The following is a 26428-nucleotide window of genomic DNA, read 5'->3' as shown; positions in this document are numbered from 1 at the left end:
TTGGAGTGGTCTTTGATTCTGCTCTCACTTTCAAAAGGCACATCAAGAAAATTTCTAAAACAATCCAATTCAACCTGCATGATTTCAGATATATTCAATCATTTATGACACTTATGGCAGCTTGGATGTTTTTGCATGTTATGTTTTCCACATATAATAATAGAGGAGTACTGTTTAACAAACTGGTCTCTCACAAATGAAACCACAGTCAAATTAACCCAGAGCAATAAAAATATTGGTCAGAAAATCAATTTCGTACCATCATTGTTGTGTTGTGGAGATATACAATCTTCTGAGTTTTGATCATTTGAAATATTTTTATTTATAAATCTGTTACTTTGTATGTTGTACTGTTTTTCCTCTCTGTTTTTTTTTTCTTTCTCGGTTTCTATGATCTGCTTGGGGACAAAAGATGGAAACACAATCCAGTGTGTTGGGGTGTGTGAGTCCCATGTATTCATTAACATGCACTTTCCTGACTAAATAAAAGATTTAAGGGGGGGGGGGTTAAAAAAAATAAATTGAGATACTAGTGCTGTCACTATTGAATATTTTTTCTAATTGGCCAAATTGGATTTTAATTTTGCATGAAAGTGTATTACAAAAGCATTTTCCCCCTGATGACTGTTTATTAACCGGTGATTGGTGTTTATTTTGTACTTCATATTCATATAGTGATTAAAAAGGGAGAATGATGCACTGTGTTACGGGTTCAGTCATTGTTTTCCAAAGTAAAAACAGATGTTTGCAAATTTCTTATTTTGATTAAACACAGAAGATAATCTGTCTTCTTTCATGAATGGACTACAGAAATCAGTGAACAATTACTGTTGATATGCTGAAATCAGGAGTTGGACCATTTTAAATGAACGGAAATGGCTTCAACCAGTTACTTGATTATTAAAATAGTTGTGGATTAAATTAAAAAAAAATAAGCGATTATGTGCTGATTAATTTTCTTTATTTCTTTATATTAAGGATCCCCACTAGTCTACCAGTGCAGAGACTATTCTTCCTGGAGTCTAAAGTTTGACAGCCAAGCTTTTCATATTTCTCTCACAATATTTATTCACAGTGTGGAATTGGGATGCAATGGTGGGAAAAACAACAGACCAGTTACTATGTCAGCAGATGATCCAAAATGATTTCACGATAATATGACAAAAACAAACAAACAAACAAACAAACAAAAAAAACAAATGCAAAATGATGTCAGCTCTGATTGGATGGTTGACACAATATGTGTCCCAGTTGATTGATTGGCCACCAGTCCAGGGTCTACCCTGCCTCTGGCCCAAAATCAGCCGGGATAGTCTCTAGCACACCTGTGACCCTGGTGAGGATAAACCATAGAAATAGATGGATCCAACCTGGTTGAAGAAATTGAGCACAGACAGACACGATAACACTGAACACTATAACAGAAGACAATACCGTCAATAACCACATTTCATGTTGAGTTGAGTCTTGCTTGTTTTAGCCTATGTCATGCATGACCTGGGGTTTTGCCATCTTTTCTTTGTGTCTCTTGTTAGGTTAATGTGTCCACCCGTGCTTGTCATCCTGGTCCCTCAGCCACGTGTGTCTTGTCCAGGTATCTCCCATTGTCTCCTTTGTATAGTTCCCTGCTTTTATTGTCTTTGTCACCTGTTCCTGTGTGTCCTGCTGCCTGTTTTAGTTACAAGTAAGTTTATTCCTAGTTTTGGTTTGTACTTTGTATCTTGTTTTGTACTTTGTTTGCGTTTTGTTTTTAAATGAAATTAAAAGCGCACACCTGCCTCGCCTCGCTCTGCTTCCTTGCTTGGGTCCACGACCACCCGCTCAACCTGACAAGGCTAAAACACTTGATACTGTCTGGGGAAGATAGCAGCCTAATTTTGACTCCTCCTCCTCTATTTTGCAGGCAAACTGAATTATCCAATTGGCTCTCATGTGATTGTGTGTTTTCCTCGTGGCTTGCCAGCAGTTTGTCTAGAAGCCAAATTTTCAAGATAAGGAGAGTGTTGAGTATTTACAGACTTTACAAAGAGTGATAACGATAGCAAATTTATGATCCTGACCGCCTCTCTGAAAGGTGGTCAGGTTCACTATGAAGCCCTGACCATGGATGAAATCTGTATTTACATTCCAACTGACGACATAATAATCCATGACTCTAGTACTTGTATTTGTTTTCCCCGACTGTTTGATTGCATGAACCTTTAGCACAGCATGATTACACCAAAGGACATACTGTAGCTACACAAGGGTGGAAGCACTCTGTCATTTATTTTATAATAAAAATAAATTAAGCATGAAAGTATCCTGTATTGTTGGAATTTCTTCTTAACAACACAACTGTTTTTCTCTTCTATTGCTCACAAGGGGGAATCTAATGCTTGTGTTACCTAGGCCCCAAGCTTGACAAAGGATGCCTCCCAGGGGTGATGACCCGAAAAGACTGACTTTCATGACTTGTTGATGTGCAGTATCAGTTCACAGAGCAGACCACATATTTGTTGAAACTTGCAGCCATGTGCTGTGAAGCCGCTACTTTGCCTTTCATGCGTTTTGCACATGACTGCTATGTTGTTCCATGTTTGTAATATTACATAGGGGGCACAATCAAATACTGTGTGAGGATAAAGCAACCATTGATGAGCAAAAACTGCCGCAGGAGAGAACTTTTTTTTTTTGGCCATGAAAACAGCTGCTGTGTGTCCACCAATAGCAGAAACTCTTTCTGTCGAGCAAGGATTACTTTTACGTTGAAGTGGAGAGCAGTTGACATTGTTTCCGTGAATACTCATCACCATCTTATATGAACCTCGACTGGCCAGCCGAATGGGGGGGGGGGGGGGGGGGGGAATCTTTTTTCATGTGGACTTTTTGATAGTTTTATCGACAAGCCTTGTGTTGCTTACAACAATGGAGCACGGATGAGCTGGAGGGAATCTTCCTTTGTTTTATGGTAGGAAGAATAACACTGGTAAATTAAATACAGAAAATTATTAGTCCAATAAAACATATCAGTAATCTTTGTTTGTTTTTGATGCCAAAAGCACAAAGGTGATGTTTATGCTTTTAGAGAGGACACTGTTAGTTATATAATTTAAAAATTCAATAGCAATCGAAATTATCCTTTCCTCTGTGTTTTTGTCGACATAGCCCAGAAAAAAAAAGTTTCAGGCCTCTCAAGTTTTTTCCCCACATCTGGTCCCCAGATGTTTACTATTATACCTTTGAATAGCCCTCTCTTTTCGTATCCCAGACGAAATGCATTACCTGCAGTAAACATGTGCAGCATGATAACGTATCTCTCTTCAAACTTAGATTTGTCCATAAATAATACAATGAAGCAAAACGTGTTTGATCATGCCGATAAATACAGTACATTTTGACTCATTTTTATTTAAATATCTAATGGCGCTACTAGGTAATAAGTATAATTCTTACAGTAAATTCATTTTTTTTCCTGTCAGTCAAAGCTTCTGTTCTCGATGCAATACAGCTGTTCTGATGTAGTTAGAGATAACGAGACATACCCCCAGACAGACCCGTGCAAGTTAATAATTGGTGGGATGTTGGTAGAATCCTGGCTACACAAACTGAGCGAGTCAGTCGACATTCTGCAAGCATTGGATATACACGTGGGTGAGTATTCCCACTGCACAGAATGGAAAACGATACAGGTAAGCCACCACTTGTTTTGTTAGTTTCTCAAAGTAAAGTAATATTTAAATACAATTTGAACAGAATATACTTAAAAGTTTATAACACGACTGCTACAAGAACTATCACTACTACCACTTGTTAACCTTGGCAACCATTCAAATAATATATTGTTTCCACTGTTGTCAGTTTGCTGTATCATATACTTTAATTATACCTATTAATGTTATCACTCTTATTCTCTGCATCTAATGGACTGTTAAAACCAGTTTAAGCTTTTGACATGCAATATTTTTAAACACTGCTTTTAAATATTGGCATTGCATTTTAATTGGGGTTCTTTATGTATCGTGTAAGATACAGTTTAAGTAATCATTGTGTTTTGTTTTGGTTGTATTTACAGTTGTATTCAACTGCTCCGCATCCGCTGATACATTTACTGAGGTTTTTATTTATTATTTAGGGGAAAATAGTTAAAACCAGTAAACAAGATGTATGGCCAGTTTGAAAACTGCTGAAAGAAAAATAATTACATACAAAGAAAAAAGTAAATACCGGTACATGTATAATGAAAAATAATGACTAATTAATGTTTTACACAGAAATGCACCAAAACTATCCATCCATCCATTTTCTTGACCGCTTATTCCTCACAAGGGTCGCGGGGGGTGCTGGGGCCTATCTCAGCTGGCTCTGGGCAGTAGGCGGGGGACACCCTGGACTGGTTGCCAGCCAATCGCAGGGCACACAGAGACGAACAACCATTCACACTCACAAGCACACCTAGGGACAATTTGGAGCACCCAATTAACCTGGCATGCATGTCTTTGGAATGTGGGAGGAGACCGGAGTACCCGGAGAAGACCCACGCGGGCACGGGGAGAACATGCAAACTCCACCCAGGAAGGCCGGAGCCTGGACTCGAACCGGAGTCCTCAGAACTGGGAGGCAGACGTGCTAACCACTCGTCCACCGTGCACCAAAACTAATTAATATATAATTTATACGCATTCAAAGGGCAGAAGAGAATGTGGCATTTTGAGATGTGTAGCAATCGGCGCTCCTGAGATAAACTCAGCAGGATCAGACAATTTTCGGATTTTGTTAACTTGAACGTTTTCTGAGTACAACAGGCAGTGCAGTTTGACTATGTCGTACAGTGCGTAGTGTTTGAATGCAACTGTTTGAAACCGGATAACAAGATATCAATCAATACATGCGTACAATAAATATACATCTATTGCTAAGCCTATTAGACAAAATCATTACATGCCAACAATGAGCACATTATAAAGCTTTCCACTATGATTAGGGAGGTCATGTTTAGAAAAAATGTCAGGGTCAAACAGATCTTTAAAAATCTACGGCTTCCCATTATCAACAAAATCAAGTTTAACAGTTTTTAGATGACATATTACAGAACTTAAGAATGTATCTCGCTAGCATTTCTAAAAAAAGAGCAAAAGACTGAGGCACTCAAAGGTGTTCCAAGTAAAAGGCCTTTATTGAAACATGGCCAGTTGATTCAAAAATTGCCTACGCGTTTCGGCCTTTGTAGGCCTTCTTCAGGGCAAGCTACAAAGGCCAAAACGCGTTTTTATTTATTTTTATTTTTTTAAATCAACTGGTTTCAATAAAGGCCTTTTACTTGGAACAACTTCTGAGTGCCTCATTTTCTCTCTCTCTCTCTCTCTTTTTTATTTTTAATTTTTTAATTTTTTTTAAATGCTTTGTGGATCCCTCCACTGAAGAGCATGAAAGAGACTTTTTTTTTTTTTTTTTTTTTTTTTTTTTAAAGAAATCCAACATATCACAGCTCTGATTGTATCTAACTAGCGTTTCCCATGCTTTGAATTGTGAAACAAAATAGCTTGAAAATCAGAATTCATTAAAGCTTTAAATGCCACCCAAATAACAATAAAAAGGCCTTTTATTGGACTGACCAGCCATTTGATGAGTAATCATCCAAATTTGTTCCACCCTGTTTATGCAATCAATCTAATTTACATTCTGGAAGCTTTGTAAAGGAACTAGGAAACTGTTTAATTGGATACTGGTCTCCACCATTTACTATAAATTCAAGAGGATATCTGTTCCACATACCCCACCAAAAAGCCCCTCACAAACATTTCAATTTCTATTGCATTCTTCATGAATGTGTTTACTTAACCGGGTAGGGGGAAAACAAAACAAAACATAATTGTGTTGCTATGTGATGACCACTTGATGGCAGAATCAGTCTTTCACCTTATATTGGACAAACATTGCCACCTTCTGACAAAGAAAATCAGTGTTTTCTGTGGGATTCGGATATCCTCCCACATTCTTAAAACACTAACAACTGAAGACTCGAATTGTCAATAGGTGTGAATGTCTGTTTGTTATGCCCTCTAACTGAAAGGTGACATGTGCAAGGTGGAGCTCTTCTTTTTTACGACGGCATCTGGGATAGGGTTGCATGCCTCTATAATAAAGTGGATGGACTTTTTAATTGCTTGTGTGTGCGCACACAATATTTGTAGGGACGCCTCAAATTATCAACCCTTGAACCGTGGTTTAGTATTTTTTGATATAATACCCAAATTCCTCCTATGAGTTGAATTACTATGAAAGTTGTGTTGTTAAACATATGGCTACAAATCTGCAAATAGTGTTTATCTGTCCATGCTTATTCACCTGACAGCAAACATTTTGCTGATTGTAAGCTTATTTGCTCTTCTTGCCTTTGCTTTAAGATTAAATCCCAAACTTGTGACTAGGTCTGTAATATGGCAGCCATTTCCTTTTCATGCAGACATTTTTTTTTAAAACAATTTTTCCCACTTCCTCATTTTGGTTGTGAAATGTACCATTTGTGTTCATGTGTATTTTGTATAAGCTGGATGTGTGAGATATTTATTTAGACTATGTTGATGCCTTCCACATTGAAGGTTCTTCAACCACTACAATGGAAAAACCGCAGAATGCTGACCCAGCGGAAAAGAGCAGCTCTAAAAAAGGCACTGAAAAGGTTAGTGTGTGGAATCACAACCAAGCCATGCTTAGCTGCAGTATTTAAACTATCCAATGTTTAGTAAAAGTTGAGAAGGTTTCAGTAGAGATTATGTGTAAAAGATAGTGTGTAAACATTTTGTAGATAGTGAAAAACTTTCTCTACATGGACTTAGGCCGACTTTAAAGACGTGTGCTTTGACTACACATACAGATATAACATCATGACAACTCACAAGCAGAACTCCATAGACGATGACAATGTGATTATCGGAATGTTGATATGAAAATGAAAAAGTATTACCCTAATCCCCCATTTTTATCCATCTGATGTTCACAATGTATTCATAATCTAAGTCAGATGTCGTCCTTCTGCTACACACTGCCTTTGCTTTTGCAATACTTTGCAAAGGTCTTAGGCAACCATTGACTGTTTTTATTTAAGCGGTTAATATATAATGACAATGTAAAGCTGGAATGTCATTCAGATTAGTACATATGTACGCCAAGGCATACCTGTAAACAAAAGTGAAATAAATTAATGGAGTTCATTTTTCCATCTGTTCATTCCTTTCAGGCTACTTAAGTGAAAATAAATTCATGCACTGACACCCTTATTCAGATTCTCACCAACATTGCTCTTCACTGGTTCATGCTCCACCCTCTGACAATATTTTCATGGAAATTAAGCATAAAATCCTGCTAACTCTTTAATCATACTTTTTTCCTGTTTTACAATGACTGTTGTGATATGACAAAGTATTAAAATAACAGTACAATTGATGGCCTTTAAAACAGTATAAAAAAACAGAGCAGCCTTTTTAAAAACATTCACAATAACCTGATTTAAAGGAATTCCTCTGTATACAATTTTATTGTCAACGTTTAAAAATGTCTCTGATTCTTTGCTTTCTAAATAGATTTAAAACACATAAAAAAGTGTAGGCCTACAGTATATCCCGAAGAAGGAAATCTCTGCACCCCCGTCATTTATTCCTTTAAAATATGCCCCCCCAAGACTACCCCTCAAAAAGTGCCTTGCACATTACTGGGGGGTGTTATAAATAGTAGCAGGGAAGCAGTGGTACTAACGGATACTGTAGAGGCCAATCAGGCGGCACATGTACAAACATAGAGCGTCAGCAAATGAATGGTTTAGGTATGACATTGACTGAAGTGTTGAATTTTAATGGTGGAAGAATATATACTACAAAACAATTGCACTGGGATTAAAATGAATCTAACAGTACGACCATCCAGCAACCCAACTGGCCAAAGATGCAGGTTAGTACAGAGAAGGAGTGGGAAAAAAAAAAAAAAAAAAAAAAAAGTAATGTCAATTATTTGCATTTTTTTTTCAATATTTGAATTTGTTTTCTTTTTTTAAATAGAAAAGTCCTATTGGAGGTTTATACCTATTTTTTCAAGATTTGGGGTTTGCATTTTTCCAACTAACTAACTAACTAACTAACTAACTAACTAACTAAATACTGAGTTGCAATATATGGTAGCAAAAGTCCTTTAGCAGCATTTTGAATATGAACATTATGCATGTACATGCAACATCAAATGTGTTGTATTCAGGAAATATTCACTAAGGAGAAACTCGTATTTTCTGTAGCTACAAGGGATCCATTATACACTTCAATATACTGGTAATGATTTTCCATCAGCATCTATCAAATTACTTAATCTACTGATTTACAATTTATCTTACTATTTTGTTTGCCCATATCATCCCCTCAAGCTTGATCATTTGATATACCGTATAATCAAATAACATTTTGTTTTAAAAATATAATTATGATTTATCCTTGTTGCTGTGTATAATAACAAGGACAAATTATTCCTGAAAACCAGTACCAGTATATTTTTATGAAACCTTTTAGCAAAGAAAATAATTGCAAGGTGCCTGTAAAAGACAGATTTCTTTGTGTTTGTACAGCGTCTCAATAGTTTGCTTAGTCTAAATTCATTTAACATGAATCCTCTGCTAGTTCACTTACTGACAGTACATTATAAATGTAGTCTAGAAAAATATAAATCAAACTGGATCTTTTAACACATTGTGCCAATTATATTCATCCCTTTCACAGAAATGTTTGAAAATGTACACAAAGAAACTACAACAATGAATAATCAGATGTGTATTCAATCAGCTGTGCTAAACAAATGAAGGAAGAAGGATTTCTCCTAGATACTTGACAGAATAAGCTTCTGTTATTAGGCATGTTATATTATGTTATTATGTTATATTTCAGTAACATGGTACCATATTCTGTCCAAAATAGCATCTTTGCAGACAAAATCTTTTCATTATCTATAGCTCGGTGCCATCAATTTTAAGTACATTTCATACAGTTAATTAACTCTCATTTTTACCCATTGTCGCTCCTGTAAGGAGCAGCATGTTGTCGAGGGTTTCCTCCCCTCTTGTATTGCTTTTTTTTTTTTTTTTTTTTTTTTAAATCGATGGAAGTGTACTGTGTGCGATTCCCAATCTGTGGTTTCTTCAATTCAGAGTTTTCTAACATCACAAGCATAAAGGCAGAAACAAAATATATGCTGCCGTTTTGCTGTTTCTTAATCTATCACAGTAAACGATCAATGACCCAAACTCCTGACCGAGGGCATAGCTGCAGTTCCTGTTTTTGAATGAACCTTGACTTGGATCAACAACAGTTTGACAAGACCTCTAACCTGAGTTTGTATGACTAATTCCACTTTTGTGTGCTTTCTCTATAGAAGCGGGTCACATCCTGTCTGCTGAGTGCAGCCTTCTTTGGTGCCTTGGGCTCATCTTTCCTTTATGGCTACAACCTGTCTGTCGTCAATGCTCCAGCAGTGGTATGCCGAACTGTCCTCAAGTACCCAAATCTACTCTTATTTTCTTCCTCCTAGAGTGGAAACAAAAACACACAGCTATGTCTAATGTTACAGAACCAGCCTGCCACATATTTCCATGTAACCTTATGAAGCAAAAATCATGTGCATTTGTCACGTTTCTTGCAAAAATGTGCATTACATTTGTAAAAAGTCTTCACTTTGATTGGCCATGATTGAAGTTGGCTGTGACCACTCCCACAGCGGCATCCTCCAGCCTATGCTCACCTCCGTGCCGCGAAGAGTCCTGAATGATTTTGATGGGAGACGCCTCAATCTGAAATGTCCAGCCCACTGTTTTGAGAGTCAAAGGGTAGAGGGACCTCAGGCAGAAGGCCTGGGGATGGAGAGTATAATGAAGAAATTCCATACCTTATTTGAAGAACAATGTGGATGTCGTAGAAGACATCCCTGGTGAAAACATGAAAAGGATTACTGCTATGGTACATGTGCCAACTTCAGTTGATTAATGACATTTAGTACTTGATTATAATATTCCTATCCTATCATAAACATGGGCGTTCAGTCCTGAAGGGCTGAACCAAGCAGATATCAGTCTTGCCAACTGAAGGTCCTTTGATTATATTGCACTCTGGAGACAGAAAGTGATTGTCATGCAGTGAGAGGAGTTGGTGGGAGTCATAACTGAGATAAATGTTTTATAGCTGTCAAAGAAAAATGATAGTGATGGACACTATAGTGGGAAGTTTACAGAGAGAAAAAAAAAAAATAGCAAGGCACTGGCTTCTCTTTGAAGTTCAAGTAACCAGATCTGTCAACAAGTCTGTCAACTTTGGGGGATCTGCCTAGCTCTTTTGGTTATTGGCTTAAGGACTAGAGAGTTACAGGTCCAAGACCAAGAATATGTAAATTTGGATAAGACTTGAAAGACCAGTTCCTTTGTGATTACTGTCAAGGTGCCCCTGCACCACTCAGGGGCTTCAAACTATCCATTCAGGGATCATTATCCGACAATAATGGACTTAAAAGGAAAAAAAAAGAGATTCCTCCCATGGGAAAGTAGCCACATGGAGCGTCTCTGACTTTGCCATTCTACATGCTCTGGCAGGACAATGTGCTTTCTTTAATTGCATCAAGGGGAGAATGAGGAGTGGGCAGTTAAAAACAGTCCAAAGTCATTTACAGCAAATGAACCATCAACTTTATGACCTTATCCACAAGTTTAAGCACATTATTTCCTATGGTAAAATTGTAACACCTTGAAATTGAACCAGTATTAAAAATTTAGCTACATTAAAGTACCCCTGCTGAAATCCATTTTGATATGTCCTGGTCATGAGATATTTACTCTACCCCAGCTGGGTGAAAAGTAGAGTATTCAATGTCTAATTCTTTATTTTCTTTTTTTTTTCTAAGAGCTCAGAATTGTTCATTCGGTAGTCTTACCGATTCAACGTCTTGTCATCATTGCTCTTTTTTTTTTTTTTTTTTTTTTTTTGTGTGTGTGTATGTGTGCGTGCGTTTGCGTGCGTGCGTTTGCGTGCGTGCGTGCGTTTGCGTGTGTGCGTTTGCGTGCGTTTGCGTGCGTGCGTGTGCGTGCGTGCAAATACGTATAAATTTATACTCATTCATTCACCTAAAACCTTATAAATATCCCATTACCCTTCGCCTTAACCAGGTACTTCAGAATCTTGCCAGAGTCGTGAGATTTAAATGGTCAGGAGACCAGAGAAAAGGTCAGAAAAAAAAAGAAATAAAGAGAAAAGAAAGGTAAATCAAAGTGACATCCAGCACCAACCAAACACTTCCTGCCTTCCCCATGATTACAAAATCAAAGTCTTACGCCAACCCCGGAAGCCTCTAAATTCCAGCAAATTTAGCGAGATCTCAAGAGCCCAGAGGAAAAACTAAAGAGAGGAAGGAGGGAAGGATCGATAAGGCAGAGTGAGATCAATAGAAGCCAGTACATCCAATCCATCAAAGTGAAGTCCAGCACCAACAAGACCCCTCCTGCGTGGTTACAAAACCAGAGTCTTATGCCAACCCCAGAAACCTCATACTTCTAATAAATTAAGATCTCAAGTGACCAGAGGAAAAACTAAAGAGAGGAAGGAGGGAAGGATAGATAAAGCAAAGTGAGAACCACAGACACCAGCACCAACTGATTCAAGGGGCTGTGGGAGGGAGAGGGTACTTCTGTTGAGTTTCAGTAGATGCTGGTGCGACGGATCTGGCATGCATAAGGACCACCACCAAAGAAAGAAGCCGTCAACCGCGGTCCAGCAAAGCGAGCACCCCCCCCCCCCCCCCCCCCCGGAATCCCCAGGCCGCGGCAGCACCAAGGCCACCCCCAAGCCACCCGAGCGGACACCGGTCGGCGAGCCGACCCAGACACCCGGAACACCCCCGCCCCAGCCCCGGCCCACACCCCCGAGCCCAAGGCCGCAGAACGAGGCCCAGCGGGCCCCCACAGCGCCCCACCGGTCCCCAGCCCCCATCCCCCCACGACCCCCCCGCACCCCACCCAAACCCGCCATCCACCACGACCCAGGCCCCACCACCGCCGACCCCCAAACCCCCGAACACACCCCGACCCCCAGCACCCAACCCCCCACCCACCCATACCTCCACCCCCCCCCAAACAAGCCGCCCCCCCCCCCCCCCCCCGACGGCCGCCACCCCCCCCGCGAACCCGGCCCCCCGCGAGAACCCCCCACCCCCCCCCGGAAACCGGCACCGGGCAGCAGCGCAGAGAGGGAAGATGTGCCCACCCCACCTCCAGCCGCGCGAGATTTGCACAGCGGCGGGAGGGGGGAAGCAGAGGAGGAAGCACCAGGGGAGAAGGCGGAACACCAGAACACCGAGCCCGGTGGGGAGAGGCCCCGGTCGTCACGCCAGAGTACTAGTGACACCTAACCCTGTTACTGAGTCCGCCAGCTCGCCGACTGGCGAGCTCTACCCTTACACCGTGAATGTGGCCCCACCCAGTGTATATACAAGTGTGTGCGTGTGGTGCATTAAAATTGGGAGCAGGTGAGTCGGAGCAGAGGGAAAAAATTTCCCCTACTCCGACACACCCGTATCCCCCCCAAAAAAATGAATATGTATATGTGTGGTGCATTAAAAAAGGGAATGGAGGGACAAAGTGGTGGGGCAGGGACACAAATGGGGGGGACCACAGCGCTGCCAGGCACTGCAGTCCATCCCCTCTGATGGCTCCCCGCCCCAACTCACCCCTCCCCTTGGACGTGAGGTGCATTAAAATTGGAGGGGAGTTGAAGGGTGAAGACGGTGTTTCCACCCTTCCCCACCCCACCAAGAAATGTGTTGTGTGCCCTATGTGTATATTTACAAAGTGTATAGTGCAAGCTAGTGAAGTGAGTAAGAGGAGCGACCAGCGGGGCCTCACCCAACCCGGCGGGTGTAGGTGGCACGCCCGCCCCCCAGCACCCCCACCCCCACCCGCCCCCCACCTCATCCACCCGGCACCACAATGGGCGGACAGCCAGCGCAGCAGGGCTACCGGACAGCCCACCGGCCACCGGAGCCCGCCCGGGGCGCCAGGAGTTATACCGGAGTGGGGCAGGCCCCAAACCCTCGCCCGGCCCCCGGAGCCCGACGCCCGGGCCGGGGAGGGAGCCCCAGGCCCAGGGAGAGGGAGGGGGAGTGGCCGCAGGGCAATGTCTAATTCTGATTTAGTGATTACTAGGGATGTAATGAAAATGGCAATATCGTGATATTAAAACTGCCACAATATCGTCATCGTCATCATGTCACGATATTAAAAGCAACAAATCTGGTGGCTATTTTTTTTGTGCAGTTTAATTTTCATTAGGGATGTTTTGGCCCTTCTATGTTTAAAACCGATGCTAATCGTCAGATGATCATCGTAATATGCTTGTGAATTGAGTCAATATGTAGAGGAACTCTGCATTAGCAAATAAGAGATTGTAGGTCATTTTATATGCATTGCTGTTGTGTTTTTGGTATGAACTCTTTTTTTTTTTTTTTTTACAACATTGTGACTTTTTTTTGAATATCGCCAACTTTCCCACAATATCGTGATAATTATCGTATCGTGTGCTTCATATTTGTGATAATATATCGTGATTTTTTTGATATTGTTACATCCCTAGTGACTATATTCAATATTTCTAATTATTTATCATTTTTTATATCTTCTCAAGAAACCTATTTAATGTCTAATGTTAATATTGAGTTTGTGAAATATGAAGTAAGAAAAAAAAAAAAAATTCTAATTTTTATCCATCTCAGAGATTTTTCCTTGTACAGCCACTGAAAGTCGACTGAAAATGACATCACAGTGCTTAAGGGCTCTGGTAATGACCGTCAAGGCTCTCCTGTTGTCTGATTTCAGAGCCCCTCAATAGAGAGCGGTCATGAACAAGAAATCAGCCAATCAGGGAAAATAGGGACGCTTATGCATACACCTGATTGACTCTGTAGATAGATAGATCGATAGATAGATAGATACATAGATAGATAGATAGATAGATAGATAAACTTTGTAGGACTCTCAATCTCAGTGCAGACACCAATCGTAACAGTGATGTTTCATCATATGGGATGTTGAGAAGGGTGGGCGGAGAGAATGGGAGGGCTGTCCATTTAAGAGTCTCACAGCCTGTGGATAAAGGTTGTGAACCATTTTGCTGGTCCTGGTACCCCGACCTGTACCTTCTACTTGAGGTTAGCAGGTGGAACAGGTCATGTGCGGGATGGTACCTGTCCCGCAGGATGTTGTGCACTCTTCTCAGGCAGCAGGTGGCGTAGATGATACTCATCCCTAGGAGTGTAATCCTAATGATTTTCCTAATTTGATCACTCACTCCAGTGTCTGCTGATCAGCCTTAGTGCAAAGGTTAGGACACTTCTAATAGTACAGTGGGAGAGGTGAGCGTGCCCTCTCCTCAATCTCTGTGTAATTAATTAAAAGTCCAAAATGTAACTGGATAGAGTGGTATTCAGTCCAAGGTTGTGTAGCATACTGTAGGTAGGAGCTTGTTCGGCTGTATGGTGTTGAATGTTGAACTAAACTCATCAAAGAGCATCCTTGCAAAGGGTGTCCGTGTGCTCTGGAGCAATAGCAATAGCAATAGCAATAGCAATAGCAATAGCAATAGCAATAGCAATAGCAATAGCAATAGCAATAGCAATAGCAATAGCAATAGCAATAGCAATAGCATAACACTGATATGGCATGTAAAATAGAGTAAAATGTAGTTTTGGTGTAACTTTAACCAGAGATCACGTTGCAGGTAGCTGGAGATTTTCCCAGCTGATCTGTGGAAAAATGCGGACTAAACTAGTTGCCAGTCAGTCACAGGCCAAATATTGAGACAGCATTCTCACTCACATTTTACACCATCACTAAAGTGGGAATTAAACCTACACTGCCTGCACCAAGGCAGTTCAATGACCTGCAAAATGAGCTTTTTTGCACCGGTGAAAAGTACATTTTGCATGTAAATTGATATGTCAAAGAGATCAAAGCAATGGTTTGAAAAAATGCGCTGCATTCATCCATTTTCTTAACCACTTGCTCCTCACAAGGGTCGAGGGGGTGCTGGAGCCTATCCCAGCCAGCTTTGGGCAGTAGGCGGGGTACACCCTGAACTGGTTGCCAGACGAACAACCATTGTGAACAACCAACCACACCTAGGGACAATTCGGAGCGCCCAATTAACCTGCCATGCATGTCTTTGGAATGTGGGTGGAGACCGGAGTACCCGGAGAAAACCCACGCAGGCACGGGGAGAACATGCAAACTCCACCCAGGAAGGCCGGAGCCTGGACTCGATCTTGCGTCCTCAGTACTGGGAGGTGGACATGCTAACCAGTCATCCACCATGTCGTCCTGCGCTGCATTCATGTCTCCAAAATTATTCAAAATCCTCTTGGTTCCCTGAGTTCATTCACTCAAGTAAAAGTGACAGGTACCAGGTATTAATACTCAGGCTCAAGCAAGTCTACATCCCCAGATATAAAATCCATAAAAAAAAAGAAAAAAAAAAAAAAAAAAAAAAAGAATCCAACCTTCAAACCTCATGTTATTGAACTGGAGCTTTTTATTTATTTATTTTTTAAAATAAGAAATTTAAAATCATGCTTTGATACCAGTTCAGTACCCTCAGCATTTCAGTGCTGCTTTGGTCGATGCCTTTAATACCATCAATACCACGCAGTGTTGCCACAGACTTCTTTTATTTCTTATTTATTGTCACTGGTAGCCATCAAAACTAAGAAGCATGGACACTTTCAGGTAATAGAAATGTAGTGCATTTTTATCAATCAACTCATTAAGTCTACACTTAAGACAATTCTGGAAACGTTTGTATTGCGCTATTGTTAGTTTAAAGTACACTGCAAAAGTATCATAGCCACACAGATATAGCCACAATTTTGTTATGCCAATATATCACAGGTTTTATGCCGTTATTACAAGCAAAAGGCTTGTAACTATTAAGTCAGGTGACTGCAGTGCCGGCGAGTAAACAACAACATGATCCCTTGAGGAAAATTCAATTTTCACTCTGCTGTATGTTTTCCACTTGCATTACACCACCAAAGAACCAGGCCACATACAGGAATGCAAAACCTGATGTGATTGATGAAACACACAAGCTGTGATGTGACCCTGAGCTGAGTCTGACATAATTCAATGCTTTACAAACAATTGGGAAATATTTTCATTCATTCGCAGCGGAATCAAATGTAAAAAAGAACAACGACAAAAATAAACACCTTCATTAATTACACTGAGATGTGTTGCAGGCAGTTATCCAATTTTACTTAATGTAGTTGGTATACTGACAACCAGAACAATTAAATGCACATAATGTATATAATCAAACTATAGATCCACTGTTTGGGACATTTTCATTAGTGGAGAGCTGTGAGCTGATTTCCTAATTTAAAAGATGTGCCATGGATCAATAAAGGTTTGGGAACCCAGTTTTAAAGATTGCTTTCTTCCATGTGCCTTTTTTTGCAGTACATTAAGGCCTTTTACAATCAGACATGGATGGAGAGATACAACGAACCAGTCGGAGCAGAGACGGTCACATTACTTTGGTCCATCACAGTCTCCATATTTGCCATTGGGGGCCTTTTCGGAGCACTTGCTGCCTCTTGGCCCATAAAAATACTAGGAAGGTAAGATGACTTCAGCATGGTTTAAAGATGCAGTGGAAATGTAATCAATTTTTACTGCAGTACCCTTTATCTTTAAACCAAGAGCACCATCTAGAGGAGTAAAAATATCACTAATGGTTCATAAAGCTTCATTTTACCATCACTAGTAGGAAGGACCATAACATGGAGAAGGACTGAAAATTTCTCCAAATATCTTTGTGCAAAAGATTTAGGACACAGGAGGAAATAATGGCTACAGGCTGATCCATAAAGGTAGGATCTCAAAGGCTTATGAGTGTTTGAGAACAGAACAAGGGTTTGACATAGGTTGCAAAGATGTTTGCAAACAGTTTTAATGGTCACAAGCAGTTTTTCTTGTCACCAAATTTTTTTGAACATATTGAAAAAAAAATTGGAGTTGGCGTTCAAGTTAGAAGTTTGGGGTTAGGGAAGTGCTTCTCATTTATTTTTTTGAGAGCACCACTGCCACCTACTGTACTGGATGTGTAATTACACTTTATTGTAGTACGTCCCCAACCTCCAAAACAAACAAACATATTCCCTGATGTCATACACGCCCCCTCACTGGGTTAGGGGTGAACATGTAAAACAGTAATATAATTAATTAATTACCCCAAATTTATCCATACAAGATATGTGTCCAGATGTCTCTATTCTTTTTGTCTATAGACTGTACAGTATATTATGACAACATTTTTCGTCAAGAGGTGAATCTGAATAAAGAACCAAAGCAACAAGTGCAGATCAATCACACAGACTGTCATGCATGAGTCTAAGTGAGTGATGCAGATAGATGCTGTTCTTGTCCAATGAGGAGCGAAAGGGCATGTCGCTCATGAGAACTTCCTAATTGCACAGCATCGAAGGAAGGACATGCAGCAAAGACTGACCAGCTCTGCTTCAAGGACAACTGTCAATTGTGAAACACTTGCCCAAAGTGTGCACAGATTGCTCCATCAAATATGCATAATGCAAGCAAGCATTGTGGAAAAATACTGACCCACTCACTCTGAAGGTGGTCTGTTGACAATATGCATATATTATGTCTATACTGTTGTACTGAACTTAATTTTTCCTTCAGTTGTGGCTTCACCTGATTGCTTTTCTTTCTTTTCTTTTTTTTTTAAGTCTCTTGAAAACACCAACCTTTATTTTAATATATGAGGAAAATAAAAGTTGTACAAGTTATTAAAGGGTACAAGCTGATAATACGGGTGCGCTGGACGGCCCCTATTGAGATTTAAAATGTGATATAAGGAACAGATTACAAATCACCAAACATCATGACTGCTCAGTAATGAGTACTATACTGATGCTTATTATTTAAATAACTCCTCACCTGATTAGATGTATCCACAAATGGTTGCTAACTGTCCTTCAAATAAGTAATTCGACTTATTTAACCTCCCCTATACATGTTGAAATGGAGGAAAGTGAGTGATGACATACTGCGTTCAAGAAGAAATAAATGTTCTCAGAAATTTGACTCACTTAGAGGAACTTTTAAGGTCATCACATTAAAATACACTGGGTTATTTACTTCTCCAGCGTGTGCATATTTGAATAATATTGTTATTGATTGCATATAGTAGATCAGTTGCAAGCAAGCTGAATAAGTATCAGATTGACTTTTTTGACTCGCATCACTCCAACATCAACAAAATGATTTGCTCATCCTGAAAAGTACCAGCAGTAATGGAATTGGATATGCATTTGTTGGCTCACACTTAAAACTGTGGAGTTTTTCAGTTTCCCGTTAGGCTTAGTCCTTTGTAGTGAAGAAATGCCAACTGTAAAATCAATTTGTCCTAACTTCTGTCGGGGGCAAACTCCTCCTTGGACCACATATTCTCATTGCTCTGAAATAACGTCTGTTCAAAAGAATAATTTATCTACAGGCGACAAGGATGTCACTCGGCAAGCAGGAAAAGTCTTTCTCAAATTTTTTATTCAGAGTCATTTCAATAAATGAAGATGCCTTCCTGTTCCCCTTGCATATCTCAACTTAAAACCTGTGATCCATACTGCTTGCATTTTCAATGCATTATTCATTCTTTTCCTCCTTCTTGCAGCTAGAAACCAATGAATCATCATCTGATGGTCCCCCCAAAAACGGTCTTCAAAAGGCTAAAATCCATAGGTCAGGGAATAAAGATGAATAATAGCAGATGAAGACTATGGAAATCAAATACTGACCGACGCTATAAAAGTTCTCGAGTGGTCATTCCTTGTCATATATTACTGAATTATTCAAGACAGACTAGATTATCAGAGTGGAGATCTTTAAGAAGTGGTACAAATGCTTACTGAGGGAATGTTCAAATGGGGAAACCCCTGTAGGGTCATCTCAGTGTCTTTATTTACATCAATGCAGCTTGAAAGAAAATAAAAATGACACAAGAAGGCATTGCCTGGGCTTCATAAAAAAGGGGCGATGATGTGTTTCTACGGATATAAAATTCAGTGCCTTGATTCCGACAAACTTACTAGAACTTTCTTAACTATAAACCCAATGGTCAATGAGGATTGCTCTCCTTTCAAGCCATCCTATGCCAGTCTTGGAGTCGTGATTTGGAGCCTTCTCTTCTTGATACTCCTCACTAAATCATACTATATAGTTGTGCTTGTAGAAGCATATCCATGTCAAGTTTTACCTCTCAAAGACCCCCTTTACCCCCTTAACCAGTGTCTCTTTTTACACAGAAAGGGAACCTTGTTGCTGAATAACATCTTTGCTGTGATAGCTGCATTGCTGCTGACCTTTGGGGAGAGGGCACGGTCCTTTGAGATGCTCATCATTGGCCGCTTCATCATAGGGGTGGACTCTGGTAAGTGTAATGACAGATGACAGATCTCGTCATGAGGTTGGTGGTGGAGCAGTATCTGCATTTTTTTTTGTGCCCACCTCCATGAGCAAACATAATCAATTGAAATTTAGGCTTTCAGAAAACATCTAGAGATTGTGCTTATTTTTATTTCCATTAATTTTTGAATTATATTTTTATATCAATTTTTATTTTGTATTTATTTATTTTTAATTTTGCCATTTTTGGTCCTCCCAAGTAGCCCAAGTAGCTTTTGATATAGAAAGTGAGGTACAGTAAATTCTGTAGAGTAAATTTGACTCTATTTAGAATAAATTTGACTATTTAGAGTGGGCCCTAATACACTCAGTTTTAGAGTAGGCTAATATTTACACTTGGAAGAGAGTAAAATTAAGAATTGGGAAAAAAATAAATAAAATAAAAGTCACTCAAGGGTTAAGGAACAAACTCACAACCTTGGGAGACTGCCACATTACTACCTGAGCTAGGCCCCTCCTACTATTTGCTTATGGCCAAGAGGAGACCAATCTCGGTGTTAGGAAGATTCCAGCTGACATGAGCGATATACTAACACGAAGCACGAGCTGCATGGCTCAGGGAGTAGATCAGCTCTCTCCCAATCTGAAGGTTGTAAGTTTGTTCCTCAACCATTGAGTGACTTTTATTTTATTTTTTTTCAGGTCTTTTTATTACTCTCTTCAGAGTGTAAATATTACTCTAACCTGTGTCTATTTGGTAACAGTCTAGAGTCAAATTTACTCTGCAGAATTGACTGTGTACCGTATATTTTAAGATTATTTTTCCCCTTTTCTCCCTCAAAATAATGAGCAACACTGCATGAACAATAACACAATATAGTTACGGTTCTCCAACGGCGATTAAATCAGTCCGGGGGAAAATAAAATGCCAATGTTGTTGTGCGTACTCATCGCTGAGAGATGGTCTCATCAAGCAGGATATTTGAAACGACCTGTGTGTGTTTGTGTTTGTTGGGTGTGCAGTGCCTGTGAAATTACCACTTACTCCCAATCATCAACAGCACTGATGTAATGGGAAGAGTTGCTACTTTGATGAGATGTTTGAAAGAGGTGATTAAAAAACAGGCACACGCAAAGCAATGTTGTCAATTAAGACAACTTTTAGACATATTTATGGCGTAGTAGAAGGTGCAGTAAGAAGCTTACATACACTACTAATACATGTATTTACAATTCTGTGCTATAACAACTGCATCCGTTTCTTGTCCTGTAAGTGTTCAGCTCGTCTGAAGAAAAAGAACACATTTCAATTCCCGTTTTATAACATATAAACTGACAAACATCCACTTTTGTAATTATGGGCTTTTCCAACATCTCTTAAACATATCTGATGTAACAGCCTTGTAATATTCTGTATTTGATAATGATGATGACTCCAAATGCCATTTGAGGGACCCCTTATATTAAATTTTGATACTGTGATGGTGAAAGAAAGTCCAAATGAAGTTTACTTTTAAGCTTGAAAGCATTAACATTTTTGTCAAAGGTGTTAAAAAAAGGCACAGAAAGCCTACTATTGCAGTGACCTTTATGCACAAGTGGGGTTAAGTGTGGAACCTCAGCTGAGTCATTTGTGTACCCCATTACTCTGACAGCCCTCCTTGCCTGCATGCCTTTGGTCTGATTCACTGTTTGGTGTTAACACAAGCAAATCAATATACAGCAGGTGTAAAATTTTCCTTTGGGAATTAAATGTGTGCTAGATACAGTGTACCTTGTAATATTTTACCCTGGTTTTGATAAGAATGGGCAGGCACAATTCAGTGTGGGAATGCAGTGGGCTTTCCATGAAAGTTGAATCTTATCAAAATAGAGATGAAACAGAGATCAAGATAAAAACTTCAGCTAAAGTTATTCAGTATGTTTATGGGGACTAAGATTATTTACATTGTTACACTTTTTGACACAAAAAAGTAGGATCAAAAATGGCAAAAAAGACAAACTTTAAGAAGCCCTTAAGTCACAAGTGATTTTTTTTCAATGTCTTCTTATATGATATTATATCATCATATGATATCGTCATGTGACATATCATGGTAACCATAAATTGTCACGTTGGGGGGGTTGTTGGAGGCAGGACCCAAATGCAGTGGGAAACAAAAACAGGGCAAGGCAGGGATTCAGGTAAAAAGGGGATTTAATTCAGAAAAAAAAAAGGTAAACAAGGTACTATGGCAAAATAAAATGAACAATGTCAAAAATAAACTATAGCGACAAAAACACAAGGGCAACAAAGCATGGCATGGACAACATGGGATGACAGGGACAGCAACAATGACTCAACAAGAAGTGAAAGAAAGCAGGGTAACTAAATACACATGGTAACGAGAAAATTACACGAGGCTTGGGGAGCTGATTGGTCAACACACTGGGAAGGGAAGACACACTCAGGTGGACGTGGTTAGAGATAACGGGACAAGGGAAGAGACAAGGAATACATGACAAATAACCCAAAACACCAAAAGAAAAAAATCCCACCCCCACAAAACCAAAACATGACATAAATAAGATGAATACAGTACAATTTATGTTATTCTTTTATTCCCCCCCTTCATAGGTATCGCTCTCAGTGTGCTACCAATGTATCTTGGAGAGATTTCCCCAAGACATATCCGAGGTTCCATTGGTCAGTTCAACTCTATTCTGATTTGTCTCGGAGTGTTCATTGGGCAGGTGCTGGGATTACCTGAGCTGTTGGGCCAGGTGAGTTAACAGATTATTCGTCACTTTGTTACCTTTTCAACATCATGAAAGATTTTCAGGAAAATTAATAATTTGGTTTTGATGTGTGCACCAATGATAAAGTCATTATCGACATACAGGTACCTTGTTAGCATTAGCCATTATTTGTTGCATCAGAATGCATTATTAGAGCATTATACACTGATCTGAATATACGACTGGATAGTCGATAGCCCATACACGCCCGTGCAAGCTGTTGAAGGCGACAGGGCGGCCATCTTGCTCCTCCCATCTCGCGAGCAGACTACTTAATAAACTATACTGTATATGTACAAATTAGACATATACATTTTGTAGGCAGTTAGTATCGGGTTGGGGGTGGGAGTTTGTGGCAGGGTGTTATTTTTCTAACAAGTAAAACAATAAAAAATAAATAACAAGTGGACGTATGTGCTGCTTGAAGACCCCCTTTTTCTTTTATTGCTCAGTTCCTTAGACCCCAATATTAGATTTGGCAGAGGCATCTTTTGTTGAATTACAGTTTTAACTCTTTAATAAAAATATACAAGGTTCCTCCTGTAAACATCATTAAGCATATAAATTATACATGTATTTAAGTACAACTTAACAGTACTACTAACTACTGTCTCAAATGTTCTCTAATTTCGGTACTGTAAATGTATAGGATCGTATGCCGAGAAACTTTTCTTGGGAGGAGCAATATGGTGGCCTCGTGGCTTCAAGTCTTGGCTTATTTATCCTATTTTGGGGTTTACCTATTAATCTGTATTTGGTTATACTTTCTAAGCCCTAATCTATTTGAGTACTCTTGTTGTAGGCTATGAAAGAGGTCATTTCCTTCACCAGATATCTTTTTTTTTTTTTTTGCCATGATAACATTTGATTGTTTAATTTGAACATGTTCATAAGCAAGAAGTGATGAAAATAGTAGTTTTATATGACTTTATCCATGTGAGCTATGCAGTGAATCTGTCTCCTGTTGTATCGGTGATTTCACAGCAAGACATTGCAGCATATCGATTTTGGTGTGATAAAAGGATGGATTCCAGGCTAATGAGCTATTTACCATCTGCTTTAAAATGCCTTGATATTGGAAATGATTACCATTTTCATTTTCCTGAGCAAAAAACTACACAAAGAGAAGTTGGTAGTGGCATATAGGTCATCTGGACGCTACGGTTCCTTTACGATGGAGCAGCCTGAGAAAATGAAAAGGGAAAAAAGAAAAGACCTCAGGGGTGTCTGGGAGGGAATTCCAGGGCGAATACAAATCCATTTTCTACAGCTTATCCTGTTTTTGATGAGGGGAAAGCTGGAGCCCATCCCAGCTGACTTTGACAGAGAGGCAGGAGAAAATCCCTGAACTGTGAGCCTCAGATGTTGTATGAACAGAACAGAACAGAACGGAACATTGCGCTATTTGCTCGCTTCCCTGACACCTTTGTTTCTCAGAGAGATTCCCTCCCCTCCCACAAATGGCCCAGTCTTCTGACAACAGATGTAATGTAATGTTCAGAAGAGATGAACACTGTTTGGCGCTTGTCCCCTTGATAAAACTTTTCAGAAGATGCTTTGCTCTGCACTTTTGCTTCTCTTGTGCATTGATCTGCAAAAGCTGTTAAGCCTGGCAGGCTTATTTCTCTCACCAATGGCCACTGCTGCTTGTTAAACATGCTTGGTTAAGTTATAATAGAGCAAATATTTAGGACATAATACAAAGATAGATGGCTGAAAGTTGTTTCTTTGATTTGTTTCCTTAGGGGTCTTAGTTTCTACAGAAGATGGTAACAGCTGGACAATAGTCCATAAAAATAAATGAAATGAAACTATGCTTGCATCTTCATCCATGTATGGTGACAGATAACACGGGCTGAGGGCTGAGCAGATGCCACCAAAAACAAAATATTAATGAATTAAGGTGACGTCACTAACATGAATGATAAAATCTTGTAATGTGTATTAACAAATGAACGCTGCGTTACAATATTGTATTGTTCTAAATACATGTTGGCTGTGTTCCAAAAATCCTGTAAGGTTACTTCGGCTTACGTAAACAAAATAAAACAAGCCCTCGCGGTCCTGCTAAGGACAGCTAAACTTATTTAGGTCTTTCTAAGTGCAAACGATCATGGAAAGGGAGCCGCTGTAAAAAGAGTGTGATTAGATTTATATCCTTAAATCATCAAAGGTTACTCTTTAAGGGTGTTAATCTAATGGAAGCTGGGGCTGACATTCTAAAACTAGGAGAACCTAAACGAATCCTTTTCAACGCCAGCTTGAAGCGTCCCCGTCACCTCGATAAATCCCGTGTTACTACGGTTTGAGATAAAGGGGGACCTTAACCCTTTGTAACGGAGAGTTGGCCAGGTAAGCGAGATCAGACAATGGATGCACTAGCAATGGCAAATTTAAATTCACGTCTTGCTATGTTTGAGGTTCATCTATTGTCCTGTTATATGATTGCACCATTTTGAATCATTTCAATGACTCAGTGTCTAGATTTCCATGCAACAATCAGTCTCCTTATAGACAATCATTATGCATGAAAGTTTTAGCTGTGACTCCCTCTAAAAATGGCATGAAGATTTTCAGTGGAACTACAGGGAGGTGGACAGACTCATATTACATCGTATTTTGAAGCAACCTTTATATACTGTGTAGAATAAATCAATAGCATGAATAGCAGGTTATAGTAACCTTTAAAACAAAATACGACACAAAACATTTTCATTTCTATGCCCCGATGATAACCAATTTAAAGATTCCATTTAATGACATTTTTGTGAAATATAAAACAAACAAACAAACAAACAAACAAAGAAAATGTCCCCCCCCTCCTGCCTCAACTTGCAACTCTGTAGACTGACTTCAGTTATTTTCTCAATTACTTGATGATTGACATACTGAACCATATTCAGACCAAATGTAATGCTTTTTAGGCTTTTGCTGTTTTTATGTATTTATTTATTTATTTATTTTTTTTAATCTATGGGTTATATTTAGAGCTGTCAAACGATTAATTTTTTTTACTCAGATTAATCACATTGTAGAATTTTGATTAATCATGATTAATCACTGACCTAAAAAAGCTTTTCTTCCCCAACATATTTTGCAGCTAAATTTGAAGCGCACCTGTTATGTGTTAATTTTTTCGACATTTAATGTTATGAGGACGTCCTCAAAAATTTATATCCACTGCACATGCTCATCCTGCCTTTTCTAATCAATTAATTATTTGCATAATTTAAAATGGGAAAAAAATGACCTACGGCATATGTAAACATTTATTAAATGCTTTACTTTAGTGCATGTAGTTATGTTTATTGCTCAAACTCCAACAGCTACCTTTAATGTAATCATCCGCTGTCGGCTAAAAAAGATCATCTGCGGTCAAAATTAATAGTGTGATTAATCTGTGGTAATACAATGATTAATGCGATAATTTTTTGTGATTAGTTAACGCTTTAACTTTGACAGCACTAGTTCTATTCCTCTTTACGTTTCTGACATTTACACACGACACAAACTCGTTTGTAATTCATAAATAATGGTCAGTCCCATATTTAGTGTTGAACTATTTGCCACCCTTTAGGCCTGTCTGTTTTCCAGGAATTTGACAGGCACATACCAGCCGTATAATGTGTGACATGTTCCGATAATACCACCATGGTATTTGAAGGCCTTTGGGTATGAGACTCAAAATATTTTTTGGGTCATGGTGAAGGCTCCTATCAGGAATCAAAGATGTCACTTGCGTAGGGTGTGAAATAGTGATTAGATTTGACAAATGGATTTTTTTTTTCTGACCATCATGTAGCTCATGGATGGCCCCATGTTTTTGCAGCAGGGACACAAGCTTTACTGCAATAGTATGTGTAATTTAGCTAATGTTTCTATCCTCATTTATAGTTTGTCTTTCAAAATCCATCACAACTATCTTTAGGGGATTGTTTACAGTTCCTTAAAAATAATACCAATACTAATCCTCACTACATCCACAACAGGATGTAAAGAAAATTGGGAAATTCCACCTTGTTGCTGCAGTGAAGCTATTCCGCTTTTTGAGCACTGGGGAAGAGTCCTTGAGCAAGGCCTTGTCTGCATCTCTGCATGTGAGAGTAAAAACAGAATTGTCCTCAGGCATGGCCATTATTACTCTGATAAATTGAATAAGAAAAGCTATAAAACTTGTCTGCACTC

At 39.4% G+C, this 26428-nt stretch overlaps 1 protein-coding gene across 3 annotated transcripts in view; it reads left to right on the top strand.

The window, feature by feature from the left end:
- Window positions 1-2929: 2929 nt before the first annotated feature.
- The window catches only part of slc2a9l2 (solute carrier family 2 member 9, like 2), an 84657-nt gene continuing 61158 nt past the window's right edge, over window positions 2930-26428 (top strand). Inside the window, exons 1-7 of one of the 3 annotated variants that reach the window (XM_077529254.1) lie at window positions 2930-2950; window positions 3571-3671; window positions 6582-6661; window positions 9388-9489; window positions 16502-16662; window positions 19366-19490; window positions 22083-22228. In XM_077529254.1, coding sequence (XP_077385380.1) covers window positions 3656-3671; window positions 6582-6661; window positions 9388-9489; window positions 16502-16662; window positions 19366-19490; window positions 22083-22228 — 630 coding nt within the window. In that variant the 5' untranslated portion in view covers window positions 2930-2950; window positions 3571-3655. Of the gene's footprint in view, window positions 2951-3321; window positions 3672-6581; window positions 6662-7783; window positions 7927-9387; window positions 9490-16501; window positions 16663-19365; window positions 19491-22082; window positions 22229-26428 lie in introns of those variants that run through there. The other 2 variants (XM_077529252.1, XM_077529255.1) reach the window with 2 other exon arrangements.

Source organism: Festucalex cinctus, chromosome 8 (genome assembly GCF_051991245.1).
Source record: "Festucalex cinctus isolate MCC-2025b chromosome 8, RoL_Fcin_1.0, whole genome shotgun sequence".
Lineage (NCBI taxonomy): Eukaryota > Metazoa > Chordata > Actinopteri > Syngnathiformes > Syngnathidae > Festucalex > Festucalex cinctus.
Note: the sequence above shows the minus strand (reverse complement) of the source record. Positions and strands in the feature narration are given on the sequence as shown.